The 25,981-nt window shown below is 34.4% G+C and overlaps 1 protein-coding gene across 2 annotated transcripts in view; it reads left to right on the top strand.

Moving 5' to 3' along the window:
* The window catches only part of slco3a1a (solute carrier organic anion transporter family member 3A1a), an 82,210-nt gene extending 56,672 nt beyond the window's left edge, over positions 1–25,538 (top strand). For both annotated transcript variants that reach the window (XM_048168243.1, XM_048168242.1), the window contains 8 exons: positions 9,544–9,642; positions 11,589–11,864; positions 15,300–15,464; positions 16,791–16,989; positions 18,710–18,881; positions 19,546–19,718; positions 21,824–21,888; positions 23,141–25,538. In XM_048168243.1, the coding sequence (XP_048024200.1) occupies positions 9,544–9,642; positions 11,589–11,864; positions 15,300–15,464; positions 16,791–16,989; positions 18,710–18,881; positions 19,546–19,718; positions 21,824–21,888; positions 23,141–23,517 (1,526 nt within the window). In that variant the 3' untranslated portion in view covers positions 23,518–25,538. The remainder of the gene's footprint in view (positions 1–9,543; positions 9,643–11,588; positions 11,865–15,299; positions 15,465–16,790; positions 16,990–18,709; positions 18,882–19,545; positions 19,719–21,823; positions 21,889–23,140) is intronic.
* Positions 25,539–25,981: the final 443 nt, after the last annotated feature.

Genomic DNA, 25,981 nt, shown 5'->3' with positions numbered 1-25,981 from the left:
CATGTCTATCTGTTAACTGAATTCTTTTTAGAGCTGTACAGTATATGTGCATGCTTACCCGTGCCATTTTGTGGGAGTGTGTGTGTGTGTGTGTGTTCATGCCGCGTAAGCTCAAGTGGAATTATGCACACAGGTGGAGTTGCTTTGTAAGCTCGCTCTGGATTACTCTATATGTACTAAAAAGTCTGTTGCAGCAGGTTATAATAAGCATGTCAAAAAACTCTTCACTGAAGCTCAACTAAAATTTCTTTGTACAATTAAGGAGATCTTCATTTAACAAAAAGAAAAGGCTGAAATCTGTTAAAGAAAGGTTAAGTGTTAAACAACCCTTGGGTTGTACAAAAAATAGCTGAAGTTGAAGAAACACTTATTTGCATGCTTGAAAAATCCGTTTTTGGTTCAATCCAAAACATAGCATATAATAACAATCTGTTTTTGTTAGGGTTGCACGGATAATAAAATTGTGGCCAATGTCAAAAAGATGATAATTATGTTCACATTATGGCCGATAACCATTAAATGGTACCTATTAAAATACTTTTTTGTCTAAATAAATTAAAAGTAGGAACTAAAATCAATCCTTTTAAATACTACAAGTGGATTTAGGCATCACAGCATTATGAAAAGCTGTTCATTTTGAGATGTACTAAATTATTTGTGTTTTAAAACAAGACAAAGATAAATAAAATACAATACATGACCACATTCCGTAACACTTTAGTTTAGGGTCCAATTCTCACTATTAACAAAGTCCCTTTCAAGGAAAGTCTGTTCACTCGGTGGCCATTTTTGCAATGCCTCCGGGCAGCTATTTCGGGCATGACCAAGCAAGACCACGTCATATCTATTTGAATGGGGGAATCCTGAAATCTCAAAAACTGCTTGGCGAACTTACAATTAAATAACATATTTCAAAACGGCAACAAAATCTGACATGAACTGTCTCATAAATGTTGATTCTTATGCTCAAATAGCATTAAAAAAGCACATTTTTCAAGCTAGACGAGCCAATGCGCATGTGCAGTCCTAAGCACGAGTCTCGGGTTTCTATGGGAACTGGAGCTTCTAACAACAGCTGCAGTGACGCAATGACTTTATCAATCAGCGATTGGCTCTTTTACTTAGAAGGCGGGACATATTCTGCCATTTTGCGCATCTTTCTATATCTATAGTCTTTGCTATTAACTAGTTGCTTATTAGCATGCATATTACTAGGATATTGGCTGTTTATTAGTACTCATAGTCATAAAGCACATATTAATGCCTTATTCTGCATGACCATATTCTACATCTCTTAATTCTACCCCATACCTAAACTTAACAACTACCTTACTAACTATTAATAAGCAGTAATAACAAGAGTTTATTGAGACAAAAGTCGTAGTTAATAGTTAGTTAATAGTGAGAATTTGACCCTAATCTAAAGTGTGACCAAACATTGACTGATAACAATACCTATATATATATTGTGCATGCTTTGTTTTTGCGCTGAAATGAAATCAAATAAAATAAAATAACAGCAATAAGTTGTTACCGTCGGTTAATTTTTTTTCCGCGGCTTGATTTCCACCCCCGTACATATCCCCCAGAGTCCCAGACGTACAAATTGAGTGGAGAATTCAGCCCCCCGACGGAGAAGATTGTAATGAGATATTTTTGGGCTTCTTTTGTTGTGCAGACCTGAGTAGGATGGTGGAAAAGTATACATTAGGAATAACTATCCCAGAGTTAAGCATGAACTGTGTGAAACATGCAACCAGAGAACACAGTAGATCTTTGGTTAACAACTTAACAGCTGTTTCTAACAGGGTTAGCAATATCTTCAGTATGAGAGCGCCCATTATTTTATCACTCTCCTTCTGTAAGAATGACGTTAATTCTCTATTTTGTTTTCTTTGCACTTTGCATATTTATCCTTTCTGTCTCACGCTGAATATAAGATTGAATTGATAACTGCTGAAGAACTGCTGAGATGTGCGTGTGCGGTCTGTTGTGTGATGTACAAAAAACATCTTGTGTTCAATGAGATCTTTATAAAATTGAGCAAATGTTTTGGATATTGAATAAGAATATTGAATAGTATCTATCTTATTTATCACCCTAAATGCAATACAGTGTTAGTGATATATCATAAAGTGCAATACTGTCACATAATACTGTCTCATATGACAATTTAACACACTGTAGTGCTTCTTGCAGTCATTTTAGACCTCATTAAAGTCATCTAACACCCACTGCCATATGCTTTTAAAGGATTAGTTCACTTCAGAATTAAAATTTCCTGATAATTTACTCACGCCCATGTCATCCAAGATGTTTATGTCTTTCTTTCTTCAGTTGAAAAGAAATTACGGTTTTTGAGGAAAACACTCCAATATTTTTCTCCATATAGTGGACTTCACCAGGGTTCAATGGGTTGAAGGTCCAAATTGCAGTTTCAGTGCAGCTTCAAAGGGCTCTACACGATCCCAGACGAGGAATAAGGGTCTTATCTAGCAAAACGATCGTTCATTTTCTAAAAAAAATACAAATTTATATACTTTTTAACCACCAATGCTCGTCTTGCACTGCTCCGCGATGTGCCCACACATGACGTAATCACGTCTGAAAGGTCACGCGTGATGTAGGCGGAAAATCATCCGAAAATCGTCCTCCAACTTGAAAATCATCCAACATTGTCGTTTTACCTTTTTTTGTAAAGGCCGTTTGACTTAGTCTTTGCACGTTCGGTTTGTAGACACTGGATCGGTACTTCCGCCTACGTCACCGTGTGACCTTTCCAACATGATTACGTAATGCTTAGTTCATTGCAGAGCAGTGCAAGATGAGCATTTGTGTTTAAAAAGTATATACATTTTTATTTTTTCATAAAATGACTGATTGTTTCACTAGATAAGACCCTTATTCCTCGTCTGGGATCGTGTAGAGCCCTTTGAAGCTGCTTTGAAACTGCAATTTGGACCTTCAACCCATTGGTAGCCATTGAAGTCAACTATAAGGAGAAAAATCCTGGAATGTTTTCCTCAAAAATCTTAATTTCTTTTTGACTGAAGAAAGAAAGACATAAACATCTTGGATGACATGGGGGTGAGTAAATTATCAGGAAATTTTAATTCTGAATTAGGGCTGTCAAACGATTAATCGCGATTAATCGCATACAAAATAAAAGTTTGAGTTTGCATAATATATGTGTGAGTACTATGTGTAATTAATATATATATATAAATACACACAAATTAATGTATATATTTAAAAGAAATATGTTATTTATGTACAAAATATTTGTATTTATATATAATATGAAAATATAAATAAATACATTTAATTGTAAATATTTCTCAAATATATACATGAATGTGTTTGTATTTATATATACATAATAATTATACACAGTACACCCACATATATTAGGCAAACTTAAACTTTTATTTTGTATGCGATTAATCACGATTAATCGTTTGACAGCCCTATTCTGAATCTGAAGTGAATTAATCCTTTAATGCACTGACAAAAAAATTAAGTTATCATATATTTTGAGAATTTCTGTTTAAAAAATTATGATTAGAAATATTGACATGCTCTTTTAGTTTGTATGCATTTGCTGCCTGACTTGCATTTTTTAACAAGATTTCCAGATTTTAAATATAAACCAAGAATAGACACAATTTACCTAATATTTTAATGCTTTATAAAGATCTCTTATAAGAGAGTATTGAAGGGCTGAACACAGATCTCAGTAAATGTCATTCTTTTCTGTACTCTAAAGACATTTCAGGCAATAAAAGGCAGAAGTATCCCATTATGTCGAGATTTTCCATGAAAGTGTGCTCTAAAGGATGTTAAAATGTGCCGGTGGAATAGGCTTCGCATAAATGTTTTTTCTTACACAAACAAGACTTCCTGGAAGAAAACCCAATTTCAAAGGTATTTAAGTGAATCATGGACCTTACCCAGCATGCCATTTTAATACCTGCTCTTTTCTTTAATGAAGATTCAAGTCGTAAAGGTAAAAATGCTTACCACAGAATTTGTACTGTGCAGTAAATTGGACGTAATTACCTGCACATTGATGATTAGAGGACAGGATGTAGGAAGTAGCCCATTCCTCCAGTGACTAAAGGCCCAGTTTTGTGTTCATGGAAGTCAGGAGGTTTTTATTAACCCTATATGTTACATGTCCCCATGAGAAATAAAAATGAAAGGACACTCAGAATGAGACACAGTTTTGGAGATTCCACAGAAAGACAGAAAGGGATGGAGAGATAAAGAAGAGTGATTGCCACTATACATATTTCCAACACCCCCTTTTTGCCTTTAAACCATCAAATTATCTCCACTTTGATAGATTATGAGCCAAACCCTTATTAGGGCATGTCTTTTTCTTTTATCAAAACCATCCAACCCCATTGCGATAAATATGATGTTTGTTTCCCTAGAAGTGATGCTTATCAATCACAAGAAACCTTTTGACTGTTATCTTCTTTTTATATAGAGACAAACTGCATTCTGAAGGAGTTAATGGGAAGTTTTTCTGTTTTCAATGTAGTAGGGTCCTCAGACCCAGATCAACTCTCACACTTCTTTAAAGGTGATTGCAAGATTTCTTCTGCCTTTTTGAGGTTTCCTGTGAGGGTAGTCAGTGCTGAAGCGTTGCTATGAGTAATCAGCATACATAGAGACAAACATACACACACAGTCTCTTAGGCAACACACTGTAAAAACACTGCGGTGCCTTACACTGGGCAGCACAACAGTTGGGATGGAAACTGTGCAGCTGTTTCTTGTGAATCCTCCACACTGGTTTTACTGGTGTGTATATACATACAGTACAGTCCAAAATTTTGGAACCACTAAGATTTTTAATGTTTTTAAAAGAAGTTTCGTCTGCTCACCAAGGCTACATTTATTTAATTAAAAATACAGTAAAAAACAGTAATATTGTGAAATATTATTAAAATTTAAAATAACTGTGTACTATTTAAATATATTTGACAAAGTAATTTATTCCTGTGATGCAAAGCTGAATTTTCAGCATTGTTACTCCAGTCTTTAGTGTCACATGATCCTTCAGAAATCATTCTAATATGCTGATTTGCTGCTCAATAAACATTTATGATTATTTTCAATGTTGAAAACAGTTGTGTACTTTTTTTTTCAGGATTCCTTGATGAATAGAAAGTTCAAAAGAACAGTATTTATCTGAAATACAAAGCTTCTGTAGCATTATACACTACCGTTCAAAAGTTTGGGGTCAGTAAGAATTTTTTTTTTTTTTTTTTTTTAAAGAAATTAAAGAAATGAATACTTTTATTCAGCAAGGATGCATTAAATCAATCAAAAGTGGCAGTAAAGACATTTATAATGTTACAAAAGATTAGATTTCAGATAAACACTGTTCTTTTGAACTTTCTATTCATCAAATAATCCTGAAAAAAAATATTGTACACAAATATTTTGTACAATTGTACACATTAAATGTTTCTTGAGCAGCAGATCAGCATATTAGAATGATTTCTGAAGGATCATGTGACACTGAAGACTGGAGTAATGATGCTGAAAATTCAGCTTTGCCATCACAGGAATAAATTACTTTGTGAAATATATTCAAATAGAAAACAGTTATTTTAAATTGTAATAATATTTCACAATATTACTGTTTTTACTGTATATTTAATTAAATAAATGTAGCCTTGGTGAGCAGACGAAACTTCTTTTAAAAACATTAAAAATCTTAGTGGTTCCAAACTTTTGGACTGTACTGTATATATATATATAATGTATATATGTATGTAATGTATATATGATATACATATATATAAAATTTATATATATAAAATGTATATATATTTTATACAATTTGTATTTTTTTTGTGTGTGTGTGTATATATATGTGTGTGTGTGTGTGTGCGTGTACATAAAATGTATATATGTGGTACATTTTAAAAATGTATACATTTTATTAAAGCAAAATATACATTTTATGCGTATATATATCACACACATGTCTTTAAACCATCAAAAGAAATGTTTTCCTTCAGCTTCGATAGAAATGACTGGTTTTGAAATCACACACACACACACACACACACACACACACACACACACGTCTGGTTCAGTATACTTGTAGGGACTCTCCATAGACGTAATGACTTTTATACTCTACAAACTGTATATTCTATCCCCTAAACCTACCCATCACAGAAAACATTCTGCATTTTTACTTTTTCAAAAAAACATTTCAAAACCACTCATTTCTATCGAAGCTGAAGGGAAACATGTCACAACAACCTGTTCCTATTTGAAAACTGGAAGATGTTCTGTAAATCTAGAACAGACCTTGTGGTTGCGGTTTCCAACGGGACACGCGGTTTGCAGTGTGTACGTGTGCATGTGTGAGTACGCTCACCTAGATGGCCAGAAGCTCAGGAAACAGTCCTCACAAACAAGCATTCATGCACACATTTAAACTCTCGCTTTGATCTGAGGGATTGTAATGTAGGGACTGGTGAAAGTGACTCATTTTTCCCAGAAAGACTCATTAATTGGATGCTGGAGGATAGTGAGCCACATCTGCTGTGCTTCTGCCTTGTAAGCGGTTCAAGCGTCGGTCTGGCTCGGTGTGAGGCCTCTTCCTCTAGGGCAAATGACCTTAGTGTGGCTTCAGCTCCATCCATCAGACACTGAGATGCAGAGGCAGCACTCAGATATGACATATCTTTGCATGTGGTTTCACTGTGGGTTTTGGGTGTGGGTCTTGTTAAGGATGCATATCCGTTTGCATGTTGATGTGTGAGCTGTAATGTTTTCCAGTGTAGAGACTCAAAGTTGTCTCAGTATCAGGCACATTAAGCAGCACTTGATGAATTCCAGCTCACTGCTCAAAGGTCACCAGCTGTTGATTGAGGTTTTCAGTGGTGTGAAAGGATTGGTTTTGGGTTGTTTGTCGAATATAAATTCATGTGGCATATATGCATTTCCAGTATAAATCTGTTATAATATTTTTGATTGTTATAAAAGTAAGAATTTATTATTATTTTTTTTTTTTATTTAAAATATTAAAATATATAAGTCAAATTATTATCTAGGTTATTTTAATTAGGGCTGTGAAAAAAATAATGAATCACATTTTTCTGTAATTAATTGCATGTAATATTAAAATGTGTAATTATATATATATATATATATATATATATATATATATATATATTTCATAATTTAGTTTAATATTTCATAATAATGGCAAAATAATCCTTTTAATAGACATATTGTTATCAGTATTGGTATAGCGATATGGCTTTGATAACACTTGCCATTAAAAATAATTAAACAAAGAAAATGTATTTAAAAATAAACTTCCTTCATGTTTATTCTGCATTCATTTGGGGACTGACAACCGTATTTAAATGCACGATTGAATCTGTTTGACAGTGATAAATGGACAACCAACAGTGAGCAATGAACAGAACAAAACAATCTGATACTGTATGTCAATGATCTAGAATATAATTATAGATTTATATATATATATATATATATATATATATATATATATATATATATATATATATATATATATACACATATAAAATGACCCTGGACCACAAAACCAGTCATAAGTTGGACAGGTATATTTGTAGCGATAGCCAACAATACATTGTATGGGCCAAAATTATCGATTTTTCTTTTATGCCAAAAATCATTAGGATATTAAGTAAAGATCATGTTCCATGAAGATATTTAGCAAATTTCCTACCATAAATATGTCAAAAATGTATTTTTGTGGGTGGATATGCGTTGCTAAGGATTTCATTTGGACAACTTTAAAGGTGATTTTCTCAATATTTTAATATTTCAGATGATGTATAAATCTCAATTTTATAAAAATGACCCATATGACTGGTTTTGTGGTCCAGGGTCACACATACAGTATATATAACCCTTATATATATCCCTCCCTTGTCTCCTTGCACAAACCCCTGGTGTATTATTATTTTACTCTCACAAATAATTATAATTATTATTATTATTTGTGAGAACACATATTAGAGTCCTTAAATGACACAAGCAACCTGTAACAGGCTGACCTTTTGTGTTTTTTAGCTCTCTGTCATCATCTTTTCAGCCAGCTGTACCCCACTGCCTCATAAATTGTCATAAATTACAACTGAATTTGAGTTTCAGTCCTGCTGCCCTGTCGAATCCCAGTTCTGCTTTGTCCGTAACACTCTGCGAGACACATTTGGCACATTCACTGGAACCTTCAATGTTTTTCTTTGCTGAATAATTGTGTTGGGAACATTTTCAGAAGGGGAAGACCACTTTTTGTGATAGCACAGCACACTTAATGAAACAATATTGTGTGTGTTTTAATAAGAGAATGGCAGAGGATGGGGAAAGCTGATGAGAGTGCCTGGATAAAGGCTTCATAATCTCAGAAGCTGCATGTGACCCACAGGGCTATTGCTGGGCTGCTGTCACACTTTTTGACAGCATATTAATAGGGATTTGTGCCCCAGATGTCTGCCAGCACAGCATCGTCTGTTCATAGCTCTGCTCCAAAGCAAATCTCTTTTTTTCTTGCTTTGTATGCAAACCTGTCAGGAACTGGTGAATTACTCCGGCTATGTGGAATTTAGTTCTCATTCTTCACTTGGAATATTTGTTCAGGCAGCTTGAGCTCATAGTTTGGGAAGGTTGTGTGTTTAAATGTTCATCTTTATTATACTGTGTTTTCAGTATTACAAAACATACTATTAATTTAACTTAATGTGTTAACAATATTATTAATTAATCTTGGAACATGTAATATCTACAAATAACAGCATATACAATTACTTCATATAGCGATGGCATCAAGGAATAGACATGTGACCCTCTGCTTGTTGAATATTATCTTGGAATGTGAGAAAAACATGGGAAAAGAATGAAAACTTCACACTGTATATTACATTGCAGGATGTTTTTGTTCCTTCATGTATTTCTGATGGCAAATGAGATCATCTGTCTTCTTTAGATGAGACTTTTCCTTGGGTTGAGTGCGCCACCTTGTGGCTGTGGAAAAACTAAACCCTTTCTTTCGATTGCAATTATGAAAGATTTATTACAGTTAGTTTATAGTAAGAACTTAATTAGAAAATATTTACATTTATATAATATATAAATGTAATATTTTTATACATTTTATATAATATTTGTATATTATAAAATACCATTTAAGTAATAATACAAAACAAATATGATTGTTTTATATTATATAATTCTATTTAATCCTGTTAGCGTTCCACTGTACCGCTCGTTCCATTGTACCATTCAAAAGAGACCTTAGGAATGCAAAGGGGTTAAACTAATTGTTTATTATGTGTATATATATATATATATATATATATATATATATATATATATATATATATATATAGCAACAATTGTTGGAATTTACTTTGTAACTGTATGATAGTGTAATGAGCATCAATTTATGTATGTTGATTTTTCACTTTTTATGTTTCCGAAATAAGATTCCTGAGCGTTTTTATTCTTGTATTTCAGGTATACTCTTTTCCACACTAGTGTTTGGACCTGCATGTGGTTTCATCCTGGGATCTGTCTGTACCAACTTTTATGTGGATGTTTTGCTCATCGACACAAGTAAGTGTCAGTTCACACTCTGTATATCCAAATACACCACAAACACAGTTTAGAATAATAGAAAACTGCTGCAAGGCATTTTGTTTCCTACCAACAAGGCTCTTGCATCTTTTGAATAAATGAAAGCACAAGGACTCAAATTCTGTCTCACTGTCATGATCAATAATCAGTGAGTGGATCAACTGAAAAGGAAAAATACAAAGAATTTGGCTTTCATTTTACACATCAAGTGCACACCTTCACACTTAGGATGCACATTCTTACTTGCTGCTACACTATGTTGTCAAAAGTAAATAGCATTTTCTTTCTATTTCAGACAATGCTATTTATATTTGGCTACTCTAGTAAAAAGTTATATATTTAAAATACATTTATTTCATACTAAGTATAGTTTAACATATTTACTGACATATCGATTAAGACTTACTGATATAAAACTTATAATTAAACTTTATTTTGAATACTACTTGTGCACAATGCACATTTCTTAATATTAAGCCTAAAATGTGTTTTAATGGCACTGTTGATCACTGTGATCTTTGGATAAAATATGTCTTTAAATACAATATATTTAAAGTGTACCAAAAGTATACTTGCAATTGTTCCACTTCACCACAATCAAATATACTTAAGTGTATCTTTAGTTGGACTTTGGCATTACTTACCCACAATTAAAGTGCATTAAATACAAAATTAGTTGTTCCAATTTAGCAAACTTAAAGGGTTAGTTCACCCAAAAAATGAAAATTCTGTCATTAATTACTCACCCTCATGTCGTTCCACACCCTTAAGACCTTCGTTCATCTTCAGAACACAAATTAAGATATTTCTGATAAAGACATATTTAGAACAGTTCATGTGACTACAGTGACTCAATCTTATTGTTATGAAGCGACAAGAATACTTTTTGTGCACCAATAAAACAAAATAACAACTTTATTTAACAATATCTAGTGATGGGCAATTTCAAAACACTGCTTCATGAAGCATTGAAGCTTTACGAATCTTTTGTTTCGAATCAGTGGTTCGGAGTATACTTACTACGTAAAGTATTCATTTTTGAGTGAACTAACCCTTTAAGTATACCAGTTTAGTATACCAAAAGTACAATTGCAAGGTATTTTTTATTAAGTACATAATATAATAAATGTATTTGTAGTATACTTAGCATGAAATGAAGTATTTAAAAGACATTTTAGTATACTTGTTTTTCACTAGGGTATCCCTGTTACAGGTTGCATGTGTAATTTAAGGACACTAAAAAGAAGTTTATTCAAGTGTGGTATAAGTATACTTTAAAAAAAAATAAAAAATAATTAAGAAAGTATACTTTCAGTCTACTTTTTATGTATTTCTCAGAAATCTTACAAGTATATTTGCAGTATAAAACTACTAAACTAGTAGTTTACTGAGAGTATACTTCAAAGTGTACTTTCATAAACTTAAAAAATGTGCTACAAATATTAACTAGTAAACTATCAGTATACCTGTACGTTCACTTGTAATATAGTTGCAGCTAATGGAAAATGTAGTTGTGTACTCAAAGTTTACTACTGTTACACTTAAAGTATACTTAAAGGTATAGTCCCAAGTAGTTTTGAATTAGAACACTTACAAATATACCACTGGTACACTGCTATTAGTATACTTACTACGTAAAGTATACTTAAAATATACTTAAGTATACTAAAAAAATGAATTCATTTTCATTTCACCTGACCCACTGCATCAAATATAGCCATGAAATCTCTTTAGACAAAAATTTGTAGCAGAATAAGACAGAATAACTCAATGACTGTTTTGATGTCAGATGTCTGTGAATTGCATCATGTACTTTGTTTTGCTGTTTTTGAAGTAGATTTTCTCAGATGTCTACATATGTGAGAGAATGATCATTCCTCTGCATATTATTTATGTATTTTCCTTTCTGTATTTGCTTTTCTCAGCTATGCTGAACATCACTCCTGATGACCCCCGCTGGATCGGTGCATGGTGGGGCGGCTTTCTCCTCTGCGGTGCCTTACTCTTCTTCTCGTCCCTCTTCATGTTTGGTTTCCCCCAGTCTCTGCCCTGCAAGGAGGTGGAGGGATGTCTTGAGAGTGAACAGGCCATGCTTCCCTCATCTTTAGCCCAGGATTATGAGAAATCCAAGCCCAGCAATGGAGTCCTGCAGAACTACCAGCCCAACAGCAACAGCCTGTCCTGCTGCCAACAGCTCCGAGGTCTCAGCACACAGTTACACAACCGCTAAACGCTTCCTTTCCAACAAATCTAACACCTCCACATTCACCATGTGATGTTCTATGCACTCATATTGAGATTAGTCTGTTTTAGCTGAATGAGGTTACACTTTTCTTTTAAGAATAAGAAGAAATGCTAGCCTGATGTGGGTCTTTTTCTTAAATGGCATGCGTATGTTAAATTGAAGGCTTGGTCTGCTTAAATCTGTGTAAACTGTACCGGACATGTTCCTCTAATCACAAGTATAATTATACTTAATGGTACACTGAGGAGGCAGTTAGACAATTAGAGTTAAGTCTTACTTATTAGCAGGCCCACACAGAATCTACGCCTGCAGATTTCCATAGAATTCAGGAATAAGTTGGACTTGAAAAGTGGTTGTTACATAACAGAATGAAGCTAGGTGGTTGGAGCATTGTAAAAAATCATGTTCTTAAGAGTATTTTTGCAGAATTTTCTTCTGACTGTGTGAGATATTAAAGGTACACTATGTAACTCTAGCGATTAAAAAACAAAACTGCATGCATTTTGTGGAAGAACATTGTTTTAGTTGTGCTTCAAAGCAACTTTTTTCTATTTAAAGATATGACGAAACAAGCACGGGCGAGTGACATATGTACACAATTTTCAAAGAAGGATTGATGATGTTTTGACTCATTATTTAAATTTTGTTAATTTTGAACCAAAAAAGTTACATAGTGTACCTTTAAGGCTTGTTTTCAAATGTTTTTTTGTTTTTTTGGGAAAAACAAGACTAATTAAGCCATTTTATAGCAGTGAGGAGAGGGTGAAAATTTGATTGATTGAGTCATTGCATTTTGATAAAAGATATTTTATATTATTTAAAGGGGACCTATTATGCCCCTTTTCACAAGATGTAATATAAGTCTCTGGTGTCCCCAGAATGTGTCTGTGAAGTTTCAGCTCAAAATACCCCACAGATCATTTATTATAGCTTGTCAAATTTGCCCATATTTGGGTGTGAACAAAAACACACCATTTTTGTGTGTCCCTTTAAAGGTGCCCTAGAATTAAAAATTGAATTTACCTTGGCATAGTTGAATAACAAGAGTTCAGTACATGGAAATGACATACAGTGAGTCTCAAACTCCATTGTTTCCTCCTTATATAAATCTCATTTGTTTAAAAGCCCTCCGAAGAACAGGCGAATCTCAACATAACACCGACTGTTACGTAACAGTCGGGCTCATTAATATGTACGCCCCCAATATTTGCATATGCCAGCTCATGTTCGAGGCATTAGACAAGGGCAGCCAGTATTAACGTCTGGATCTGTGCACAGCTGAATCATCAGACTAGGTAAGCAAGCAAGAACAATAGCGAAAAATGGCAGATGGAGCAATAATAACTGACATGATCCATGATAACATTTATATTTTTAGTGATATTTGTAAATTGTCTTTCTAAATGTTTCGTTAGCATGTTGCTAATGTACTGTTAAGTGTGGTTAAAGTTACCATCGTTTCTTACTGTATTCACGGAGATAAGAGCCGTCATTATTTTCATTTTTAAACACTTTCAGTCTGTATAATTCATAAACACAACTTCATTCTTTATAAATCTCTCCAACAGTGTAGCATTAGCCGTTAGCCACGGAGCATAGCCTCAAACTCATTCAGAATCAAATGTAAACATCCAAATAATTACAATACTCACATAATCCGATGTATGCATGCAGCATGCATGGCAAACACTTTGTAAAGATCCATTTTGGGGGTTATATTAGCTGTGTGAACTTTGTTTATGCAATGATAGAGTCGAGAGCTCGGGAGGGGGCGGAGAGCGCGAGAAATTAAAGGGGCCGCAGCCTGAATCGGCGCATTTCTAATTATGCCCCAAAATAGGCAGTTAAAAAAATTAATTAAAAAAATCTATGGGGTATTTTGAGCTGAAACTTCACAGACACATTCAGGGGACACCTTAGACTTATATTACATCTTGTAAAAAAACGTTCGATGGCACCTTTAAATGCAAATGAGCTGCTGCTCTCAGACTGCTTTCCAGAAGAGGGTGGGGCTTTAACAGCTCGCGCTTCGGTTGCTCAACAACGACAAAGCTGGAGAATCTCACGCAGCCAAAATGAGGATTGTCAGTAACGGTGTTCAGCCTTACATTGTTCAAACCGGAGTCGACACTGATGGAGAGACGAAAAGTTACAACTTTTAGAATGAAACTGGATGTTTCTGAATGGTTAGTGGATAAATTTATGTAGTTGCTGTGGAGTTGATTCAACTTATCGACTAGCATGTGCCGTCATGTTAAACTTTTGTGCAAATCCAGTGTTGAATTGACCCTCGTTTTTGAAGCAGTCCGGCGTAAAATGATTCGCGCAAATATTTAACACTTTACCGACCTTCTTCGGCACATTTACTTCATAAATGAAATTCAACCACGGTGTCCACGATTACGAAAGAATTGGGGTAAATCTGGAACCGCACTTTTGGAGAGACTATTTATGATTTATGGGGATTATTAAAAAAGGAGTGGGTGGATTTTTACCATTATAGGCTGGTTGTTTACACACACTGTGGACAAACATCTGTTTTCAAACATCTTATAAAAGTGAATTTTGCATAATAGGTCCCCTTTAAATTCCAGATTTTCCTCCAAAATCAGCGTCAGTTTTATTTTAGTATCAGTGATTATAATATCATAGTTTTTGTTCATCTTTTGAATTAGATTTTATTTTATATTTTCTGTTTTCAGTCTTGTTTTTGGAGTTAAATATGATTCCAGCTAGACATGAGCTTTCAGCTTTCAGCCTGAAAGACTTTTTACATGTTAACCTGTCACTCTCTGGGTTCATTCTGCCGTTCTCATGTCTCATCTGTTTGTCTGTAAATAGAGTAATTGTTATGCTGGTATTGTGCTATTCTTGTAAGGCTCTCATCTTGTACAACAGCAGCCATCAATCATGTAAGATCTGATTACATACTAGCTAACATGATGCATTACTAGCACAGTAGCCATGGCAGCACAAGCTAAAGGCATACTTTCAAGACAGTGCAGCAATAATGTAGGCAGCTGTTTTGTCCAAAATGGTTGATGCATTTTTCAAGGTTTTGCCATCTGGTGTGAATGCACTCTCCGTCAGGATGTTCCAGACACATCTGTCAAATAAATCAATCAAAATGACGGCTCCTCAGAATGTAGCCACATCTCTGCAGCATTTTAGACAGGAAATTAGGGGGTGATTGTCTGTTGATTGCATCATAAATCATCTATTTCTTCATTCAAGTCCAACAAACGTCAATCTTCACATTTAGGGAATGTTATAGACTAGAGTAGTCTGTCATTACTCTGTATTTTGGACTCACTAACTCAACTCTCTCTGTCTCTCTTCCACCCTCCCCTCTCTACGCTCCTCATTTCTGTCTGTTCCTTTTCCACTCCAGTTATTCCCAAGGTGACCAAGCACCTGCTGTCAAACCCAGTGTTCACATGTATCGTCTTAGCTGCATGTATGGAGATTGCTGTTGTCGCTGGCTTTGCTGCCTTCCTGGGCAAATATTTGGAGCAGCAGTTCAACCTCACCACCTCCTCTGCGAACCAGCTGTTGGGTGTGTATAAAAAACATACTGTATGCGTATACAGTGAACTTGATTTCAAGTACAACATCTTTGTTGATCCTGGAACAACATACCAATCAACAAATCAGATTTGAGTGACAAGTTTACAGTTTATGTCAAGTCTTGGGTTAGGTGTTTCTATATCAGTGTTATTCACCTAATTTCCCTCTGATTTTAGGGATAAGTTGGGAAGGGTTAGGTTTAAGGGTAGAGATAGGTGTTAGGGCAAAAAGAATGTTGTTCCAGGGTCAACGAAATATGTTGATCCAGCAACATGGCAAAATCGTGGTTACCTCGCACATACACACAAACAAAATTCTGTGAAAATGCATGGTGGTTTTTGTTTTGTTTTTTCATTGCATTTTTTTTTTTTTACTTTTATAATTATTTTTATTTCATTTTTAATACAATTCATTTTTTTCTAATACAGTTTTCATTGAGAAGTATTAACAGAAAATGTATTTTTCTATTTTTTTTTTTATTTTTTTGCTAATTAAATTTTCATTACAATTTAAATGAATTGTATTATATTTTTCTAATATAAATTTTATTGCAAATTATTAACAGAAAAGGAATTATATTTTCCCCTATTTTTATTATTATTATTTACTAGTACTGTCAATTCGATTAATCGCGATTAATCACATCTAACATGAAAGTTTGTAAATGTGTGTGTGTGTGTGTGTGTATATATATATATATATATACATATACACACACACATATATATATATTATTTATACACATATATTATATTTACAAACTTTCGTTAGATGCAATTAATCACGATTAATCGATTTGACAGTACTACTATTTACTTATTTAATTTATAATTTTTTATTAGAAGAAAATTTGTCTTTTTCCCTATTTGTTTTCTCATTTTTAATACAATTTATTTCATTTATCTAATTTAATAGTTTTATTTCAAATTATTAGCAGAACAATTTTTGCGAGAAAAATGTTTCTGATTTTTTTTTTTTTTTTTTTTTTTTGCAAATTCGATTTTGAATCCCAGATTTTTCTCAGACTTTTGAAACTTACTTTATCTACTTTATCTCTTTATCTTGACACACTTATCTTTGCCACACAGACAATAAAACTGAAATTTATAATCATAAATTTGCATTTATTTTGCAAAAGCTTTCATCTAAAGTGACTTACAAATGAGGAATACTACAACAAAAGTGCTTTATAAACAGAATCAGAAGTGCCACAATACAAGATAAAAGTACAAAGATAAAGGGTATATACTGTACAGCAATGCTTTATTTTTAAATAACACATTATTCTGCCACATTATTCTCTCTTCATAAACAGGGATGACAGCCATCCCGTGTGCCTGTCTGGGCATATTTTTGGGAGGATTGCTGGTGAAGAAGCTGAACCTGTCTGCTCTGGGAGCCATACGAATGGCCATGCTGGTCAATCTGATCTCCACTGCCTGTTACGTGTCCTTCCTCTTCCTGGGCTGTGACACAGGACCTGTCGCTGGGGTGACCGTCGCCTATGGCAACGAGTACGGACGGCTCAGCTGCTTTTTTCTCCTCACAGCCTTGTTATTTTTTGTGCCATTTATTCAGTCTTTGCAGAGAGGGTAGAGGATGACAAGTCTCCATGCTGAAACCTCTATTTTAGTATAGCATGTATGAGTCAGGTTTAGCATTTTATAGAATTCACTACTTTTCTTATTGAGTATTTCAGGGGAATAGGAGAGAATGGATAAGTGTTACATCCTAATTTATTTTCCAGGCCCACATGGAATATGTGCTTCTAAAACTCTGCAGATTTCCATAGAGTTTGTACACCCATCACTCACAATAGTGGTGTGGATTTTGATTTATTTCAGTGACCCTAATGTTTGAATCTGTTTATCAAAAAGATTTGTTGCATGTTCCCCTCAAATGACAAGAAACCAGGTCTATATTTTTTTAATTGCAAATTATTAGCGGAAAAAAAAAATTCTTCTTCTTGTTATTTTTGGAATTTAATTTTAATACAAATATAAAAAACTACAAATTTTAATATAATTTTTCATTGCAAATTATTAGCAGAAAAATGTTTTTGTTTTCATTTTTTTATTATTATATACTTTAATACAAATATTTTTTTCCACCAAATTATTAGCAGAAAGGTTGTATATATTATACCTCATTTTCTTTTTTTATTAAAAGATTTGTTGCATGTTCCCCTCAAATGACAACCAGGTCTATATTTTTCATTGCAATTTATTAGCAGAAAAAATATTTTTATTTTTGTAATTAATTTTAATACAAATTTAAAAAAATATTTTTTTAAATACAATTTTCCATTGCAAATTATTTGCAGAAAAAAATCTTTTTTGTAATTTAATTTTAATACTAATGTTTTTTTTTTATTATGTTTAATACAATTTATCATTGCAAATTATTCAAATTATTAGCAAAAATTTTTTTTGTTTTATTATTATATACTTTAATACAAATTGTTTTTCCCAAATTATTATCAGAAACATTGTCAGTTTTATCTCCTATTTTTTATTATAGTTACTACGTGTCTATGTATCTATCTAATACAGATTTTTAAATTATTAGCAGAAAAGTTGTCTATTTTACCCCCTATTTTTTAATTAAATGTATTAATTGCTGTTTTAATTAAATTTGTTTTATTTATCAGTAAATTGTTCTATTTTTTGCTTTTTTTTCTAATCTAACACAATTTATTTTATTGTTAGTTATTAGCAGAATCATTTTTGTGAACATTTTTTGAATCCCAGATTTTAAAAAAACGACAATATTAACTTAAATTAGGAGTTTCAATCATCAGTCATTTTTACACATTTTTTCATAATTCTTTCCTGAAGCGAACTGAATGAACTACATGCCTCCTCTTGATCGGTTAGTCAGCAAATGTTTTGTTCATTCAGTTTGTTCACGAACAAGCTGTCCCAGTTCATTCAGTTCACTCACGGATAAGATATCAGTGCCGCTCCAATTTGTTTAGACTCAAAACTCAGACTCATTTAGTATTTATTCAATATTTATGTGAATAATATTGCACTTTAATTGCTTTTCCCTCAAAATGAGAAGAAACTGCAAAGAAAAGTCAAACAATTCCATCTGGGCCTGCTAATAAACAAACAGGGGTGTAAATCCTGAAGCTCAGTCAGTGCTTAGATGAACTCAGTGACACTAAATATATACAATGCAATACAAAGGAACTCGACTCAGACAGGTGAATGTGTGTTTGTGTGTATTTAGGACACTGCAAGTAGGCCAGAAGCCGGAAGCCCCCTGCATGAGTCATTGCAACTGCTACACTTCATCCGTTAGCCCCGTTTGTGGCTCCAATGGTGTGACCTACTTGTCCTCCTGTTTCGCTGGCTGCACCAGAACCATCAGTCCTGGACTACCACCACCTCCTCGCTCTCAGGTCATTACCCATCTCATTTCCAACACAGCGTTTGTCTCTCTCCCTTTCTTTCCTATTCGCTGTCACACTCTCTCCCTGTATGACTGCTTTTCTCGCTCTCTGCTCATTTCCTGGACAGCACATGTCCAGCGTGGGTCATTAGAACTGAAGCCCACATCGCTCATCAGATATACAGTATGTCGAAAAGGACACCGCGTTCTGCCTGCCAGGCATCTTAATGGCCACTGCAATATGGGCCTCTGCACTCATTACCATACAAAGCGAATGGTTCAAACTGGAATAGATGATTCCAAGACAACAGTCACAAACATTATCATAATTGAGCACTGGCTCACGACATGAATATACCAACTGGTGGGTTTAATGAGCCTGTTCCTGCCAGGGTTCGTCAGCTCTCTGTAGATAAAATTGAATATAGTATGTTTAGACAGCTAATAATGACCAGTTCACTAAACTCTCATTTATTTTATTATTTTTTTTAAATAAACCTTAATTTTATTTCAGTGTTGAATGGTGGCATATATAGAACATTTTAATATATTTGCACAAATCCGAAGGCAAAATTATTAGCATAATTACTATTTTATTGTATGAGGAGAATATGAACATGTAAGTTATTTGCTGGCTGTGTAGTGATCATGATCACGTGCTTTTACACTTACAGAACCTGACGAGATGCGCGTGCATCTCCGAATACAATGAGTTTGCCACAGCGGTGCCAGGAAAATGCCCACGCCCCGGCTGCCAGGAAGCCTTTCTCACCTTCCTGTGTGTGATCTGTGCCTGCAGTATGATCGGAGCCATGGCCCAGACGCCCTCCGTCATCATCCTCATCAGGTGACTTTGATGACGATCTGTCTATTTATTTTACCCTACCATTCAAAAGTCTTGGATTGGTAAGACTTGTAATGTTTTTGAAAGAAGTCTCTTATGCTTGCCAAAGCTGCATTTATTTGATCAAAAATACAGTAAAACTGTTTTCTATTTTAAAGGATTAGTTCACTGTAAAATGAAAATTACCCCAAGCTTTACTCACCCTCAAGCCATCCTAGGTGTATATGACTTTTTTCTTTCTGATGAACACAATCTGAGTTATATTAATAAATATTGTTACGCGTCCAAGCTTTATAATGGCAGTGAACGGGACCAATGAGTATGAAGCTCAAGAAAGTGCATCAATCCATCATAAACATACTCCACACGGCTCCGGGGGGTTAATAAAGGCCTTCTGAAGCGAAGCGATGCATTTGTGTAAGAAGAATATCCGCATTTAACAAGTTATGAAGCAAAAATTCTAGTGTCCGCCAGACCACCTTCTGTATTAAACTTACGAAGAAAGTGTAAAACTCTCGCAGTTCAAAATGCTTACGCTACGTCCTACACCTTCCCTATTCAAACTACGAAAAAAGTTACGCGCCAGTCAAAGTTAAACATCGGTTATGCTTTTTTCGTCAGTTGAATACGGAAGGCGTTGTTTTTCCTGTGATAAAAAGATATTCCTGATACAAAGCTGAATTTTCAGCATAATTACTCCAATCTTCAGTGTCACATGATCCTTCAGAAATCATTCTAATATGATGATTTAATGCTCAAGAAAAATGTTTTATTATTAACGATGTTGAAAACTACAGAAGAGGATTAGGGCCAAGCAATAATAAAAAAAATAAAACCATCTCGAGATTAAAGTTGTTCAATTTCGAGAAAAAAATCGCTAAATTTCGAGAAAAAAGTCGAGATAAAATGTTGAGAATAAAGTCATTAAATTACGAGAAAAAAGTCGTTAAATTATGAGAACAAATTCGTAATTTAACGAATTTGTTCTCGTAATTTAACGAATTTGTTCTCGTAATTTAACGAATTTGTTCTCGTAATTTATTGAGTTTATTCTCAACATTTTATCTCGACTTTTTTCTCGAAATTTAACGACATTTTTCTCATAATTTAACGAATTTGTTCTCGTAATTTAACGACTTTTTTCTCGTAATTTAATGACTTTATTCTCAATATTTTATCTCGACTTTTTTCTCGAAATTTAACATTTTTCTCATAATTTAACGAATTTGTTCTCGTAATTTAACGACTTTTTTCTCGAAATTTAACAAGTTTATTCTCAACATTTTATCTCGACCTTTTTCTCGAAATTTAACGAGTTTTTTCTCGTAATTTAACGAGTTTATTCTCAACATTTTATTTCGACTTTTTTCTCGAAATTTAACGAGATTTTTCTCGAAATTTAACAACTTTAATCTCGAGATGGTTTTATTTTTTTATTATTGCTTGGCCCTAATCCTTTTCCGTAGAAAACAGTTGATACATGTGATACATTTTTTTTTTCCTAGATTCTTTGATGTTTCTGTAACATTATAAAAGTCTTTATGGTCACTTTTGATCAATTTAATGCATCTTTGCCTAATAAAAGTATTAAAGAAAAAAATTGAAACGTTTTAACAGTCATGTGTTTATATTGCTTATTTATTTATTTTACTTTCAAATGTTTTTTCAAATCTCATTGGTTCAAAAATAAGAGGGGACATTTTCAGTTTGAATGGATGTAATGTCTCTCTCTCTCTCTCTCTGTGTGTGTGTGTGTGTGTGTGTGTGTACATGTTTTTCTATCCTGGTGGAGACTTAAACCTGAATGCACACAGACTCATGGGAACTCGTGTCACTGTGGGGACCTAAATTGAGGTCCCCATGGAGAAACAAGCTTATAAATCATACAGAATGAGTTTTTTTGAAAATGTAAAAATGCAGAAAGTTTTCTACGATGGGTAGGGTTAGTGTAAAGAGATAGAATATACAGTTTGTACAGTATAAAAGCCATTACGTCTATGGAGAGTCCCCACAAGGATAGTAAAGCAGACGTGTGTGTGTGTGTGTGTGTGTGAGATTTTTGGCATGTTTTTGTGCTCAGTATGTCGACTTATCTCTTGTTCTTTTAGAACTGTGAGCCCAGAGCTGAAGTCATACGCCCTTGGAGTTCTTTTTCTGTTACTGCGGCTGTTAGGTGAGATATCACAGCACAGCACAATCACATTTACAACTGAAACAGTATATTCAGTAGGGTAATCCATCTGCCTCACTGAAACCGAAAGTAGGCTAAAAGAAGCGCATTAAAGATTCAACTTCCTTGCAGTCCAAAGTGTTGTGAAACAAGGACAAGTTTATTTGCCACTTCTGTTCAAAAAACAATAGTTTTCTATCAATAAAAGTTCTCAAATTGCCCTATTTTTCACAAAACTAAGGGCCAGATTTACTAAACGGGGCAAATTAGCGTGAGAGCGCAATTGCACAAATGCGCTGATGAGAGTGGCAAGTTTTGCACGCGATCTACTGCTCATGCGCAGCCATGTCGCAAAATGGGTTAAGACATGCTTTTTTTGGGCGTTAAATAATGCCGCAAATACCAATAAACTGAGCAGCGCAAAGATTAGTAAATCACGTTGCATATGCAATAAGGTCAGCCGCAAAAACAACTCAGTCCACGCCCTTTCAGTGCTAATTTTGCACTGCATATCTTTAGTAAATCCTGACAGCAGTTTTTTAACGCCAAAATAGGGTTTGCGCTGGCTCAAGCTGTTAGTAAATCTGGCCCTAAGACTGTATATTCCCTTCACATATACATGATATAGCAAAACACATAATATGTGTAGAAGCAGATGCCTTTAAGGGTGTGTTCACACTTGTAGTTCAGTTCTCTTTTGGTCTGGGTTAAAAAAGAAAATGTTCTGGTTCGCTTAGGTTCACACTGCAACAATGCTGTGTGATATTTTTACCAGCTTAGAACTCACAAAGAGCTTATAAAATGTGTAAAGTAGTTAAAAAGTGTCAGGAATTCCTCCATTGCACACACAAGGAGACTTCAGTTCTGACGTCTATACTGAACTGTATTAGGCAACGTATCTCCTATGATGAGAAGAAACATGCATCCTTGAGCATTCTGTCCTTTTTAAGGTCACATCTTGTGACATCACATCCTGTTTTTGGTTCGTTTAGATGTCTTTGGTCCATGTTGCGTTCATATTTAAGCCGAACCACACCAGAGTTCATTTAGAAGCTCCGAAAAGGTGGGTCTTGGTTCACATGTTTGCTGCGCACCAAGGTTGGGATGGCAGCGTTCACACTTATTCAAATGAACCGCACTAACAGAGTTCGTTTTAATCGAAGCAAACCTGCCAAGTGTGAACACACCCTAAGTAAAGTTAAAATGTAATTCAAAATGTATTATGCATATGACAGCAACATAAACCATCTTGCAGGGTTCATTCCCCCTCCTTTGATATTTGGTGCGGGGATCGACTCCACATGCCTATTCTGGAGCACCGAGTGCGGGGAGAAAGGTGCATGTCTGCTGTACGACAACGTGACCTACCGGCACCTGTACGTCAGCATGGCCATCGTCCTCAAGGTCGTGGCGTTCCTCCTCTACACAACCACCTGGCAATGCTTGCGCAGAAACTACAAGAAATACATTAAAAACAATGAGGGATACCTTACGCCCACGGAAATGTTCTCGTCCAGCGTGAATCTGGACAGTATCGGAAAGGACAGCAGTCAAAGCCAAGTCAACAGGACTAAATTTATATATAACCTGGAGGATCACGAGTGGTGTGAAAACATGGAGTCCGTTTTATAGTGGGTTCAGACACCCACATGCTAACTGAAGCATCTTTCTACTGAACGATCATCCTATGAGTTCAGCTCTTATTCCAGGATGTGCAGGACTGTTGTTGCACTTTATTGTAAACTCATTCAAACTGTTCTACTGGGTCCATCTTGTTTTTAGAAGTACTGTTTCTCCAGTGCCAGTAAAATGTTGTAGTAGTTAGTTGAAGGCGTGTACTTCGTTACCTGACTGTGTCATTGACTGGTAACTGTTAAATTTGTTAAATTAGCTGACGTCGTACACAAATGCAGCCACAAAATGGCTGTTTCTACAATTTTTCAAGTAAAGCTATATATATACAACTAAAATTTTAAAAGTTTAACTCATCATCCATCATCAGGCTAGTTGATAATGTTCATGTTGTCGGGCTCCATCCCAGTCTGGGGATCGTTTAGTACATCACAATTATCAATACTAATTATATTGTATGCATACTGCAATTTTATATATAAAAAACAATATCAATTATTTCTCAAAACATTCAAAGGGGTGTTTAAGAGATGTTTTTCTTTCTAAGTGCTTTTTGCAGCGTTTGCTTTCTGCTGTTATTTATATTGATTATTAAAGGGGCTATAATGTAAGAATTTTCATGCGTTAATCGCTTTTATATTGCCAATGTGTGACCATCTTGTAACTTAAACTTAAGAAACGACACCTTTAACGACTTCCTAGGTTGTCTATGAAAGCCTGTAAACTGATTTTTACGTGAAGGACTCGGGCCGGTTTCACCGGGAAAATTCAAAGGATGTGACGGTTACGCACGCTCCCGAGAGCCTCTCCTCCGTTCTGTGACACATGAAATTAATATTTATACAATAATCCGAAAGAGCTATTCTGTACTGTAATGTAGTGTGTCATGCAAAGAAAAGTGTTATTCAAACTATAGTCTCACATAACCAGATCTATATAGTCTCAAATATACGTTATAATCAAACTATCAACTGTCGACTGATGCCGGTGAATCGCAGAGCTCATACAAACATATTCACATCGCTACTAGATGCTTTCTTAACCGCCGCCTTCTCTCGCTGTCATTTTAGGTGTGTATATTTTGTTATTGAGAGGAAAACTGCACAGCACATATTCGTATTCATCTTAACGTCACTCTCAGCAGCGTGGGCGTCGTGATTTTTGCTGCAAACAAAGGTACTTCCAAATTTTGACTTTTATGCGAAGAACGTCGCCGTGTGATTACATCTGGGCCTTAAATCACGTTCAGTCTCTTGTACGTTACGCGTGCGAGCACGAGCAATAAGTTGCTGACTGCAGTTCACTTAACGGCCACCGGTGTCACTAATAACAAGTGTTTCTGAATTCTACATATAGCCCCTTTAAGGCCTAAAATGTCTTAATTTGTAACGGTTATTGATACTGTATTATTAGCATCTTTATACATTTGTGCAATAGTTGGAGAGCGTATCTGAAAAAAGTTTTTTGTCTATTATGAATATATTTTTTTCTTTGTAAGATGTTTGTCATTAGATTTTGTTTTGGATTATGAAGACAACTAGAGAATGAGACTGTTTATGCATAGTTTTATTAATGAATATAAGAATGCCTCTTTATTCAGATGACAATAATGGCATGTTTGGGAGACAGTATGACTGACATCAGAGAAGTTTTGGGGAAAAAGGCCATTTTATTAAATGGCAGAAGACCATTGTCATTCAGAAGTAGTGCTCTGTTCTCGCTGCAGAGCAAATAACATTCAGGCTGGGCCTTGGTATTTATGAGTAGGATGAAGAATGACATTTTATACACTTATAATATTACATGTAAAGTGTGTTTCAGCTTTGGGTTGAGATTAAATGATTTTTCCCCACTTCACTGCAATAAGACATGGCACTGTGGGTTCTTCAACAGATTATAGTGCTGTATACAAAAGAGTGCAAAAACAACAACAAAAAAAGCAGTGTACTTTTCATATCATTTTTTATGCCAAAATAATTTTTATTTTATTCTGCAAATAAATTATTTTTCAGAAAATCTCAGATTTGGCTCTATGGTTTTTGTAAACTTTTCCAAAGCATTAATAAAATTAAAGTTATAACTTTAAACAATAACCCTTTCCACCAAAATAATTAAACACACATACAAATATAACAATAATAATAATAAATATATAAAAATAGGTAATACTAATAATATATAATATATAATACAAATCAAATCTCTATGGTTCTTTTTGAACAAAAAAGTTTAAATAAAGTTCAAATAAAAGAATTTAAACTTGATAAATAGATGCCCTTCTGTATAAGATTAGTTTTTAAATTCGTATACACTTTTAAAAAAGCTGGGTTAAAAACAACCCAAGGGTTGAAAATGGACAAACCCAGCGATTGGGTTGTTTTAACCCAGCAGTTGGGTTAAACGTTTGCCAACGTGCTGGGCAGTTTTATTTAACTATTGTTTAAAAATTACTATATGACTGGCT

This window comes from Megalobrama amblycephala, linkage group LG19 (genome assembly GCF_018812025.1).
Source record: "Megalobrama amblycephala isolate DHTTF-2021 linkage group LG19, ASM1881202v1, whole genome shotgun sequence".
Lineage (NCBI taxonomy): Eukaryota > Metazoa > Chordata > Actinopteri > Cypriniformes > Xenocyprididae > Megalobrama > Megalobrama amblycephala.
Note: the sequence above shows the minus strand (reverse complement) of the source record. Positions and strands in the feature narration are given on the sequence as shown.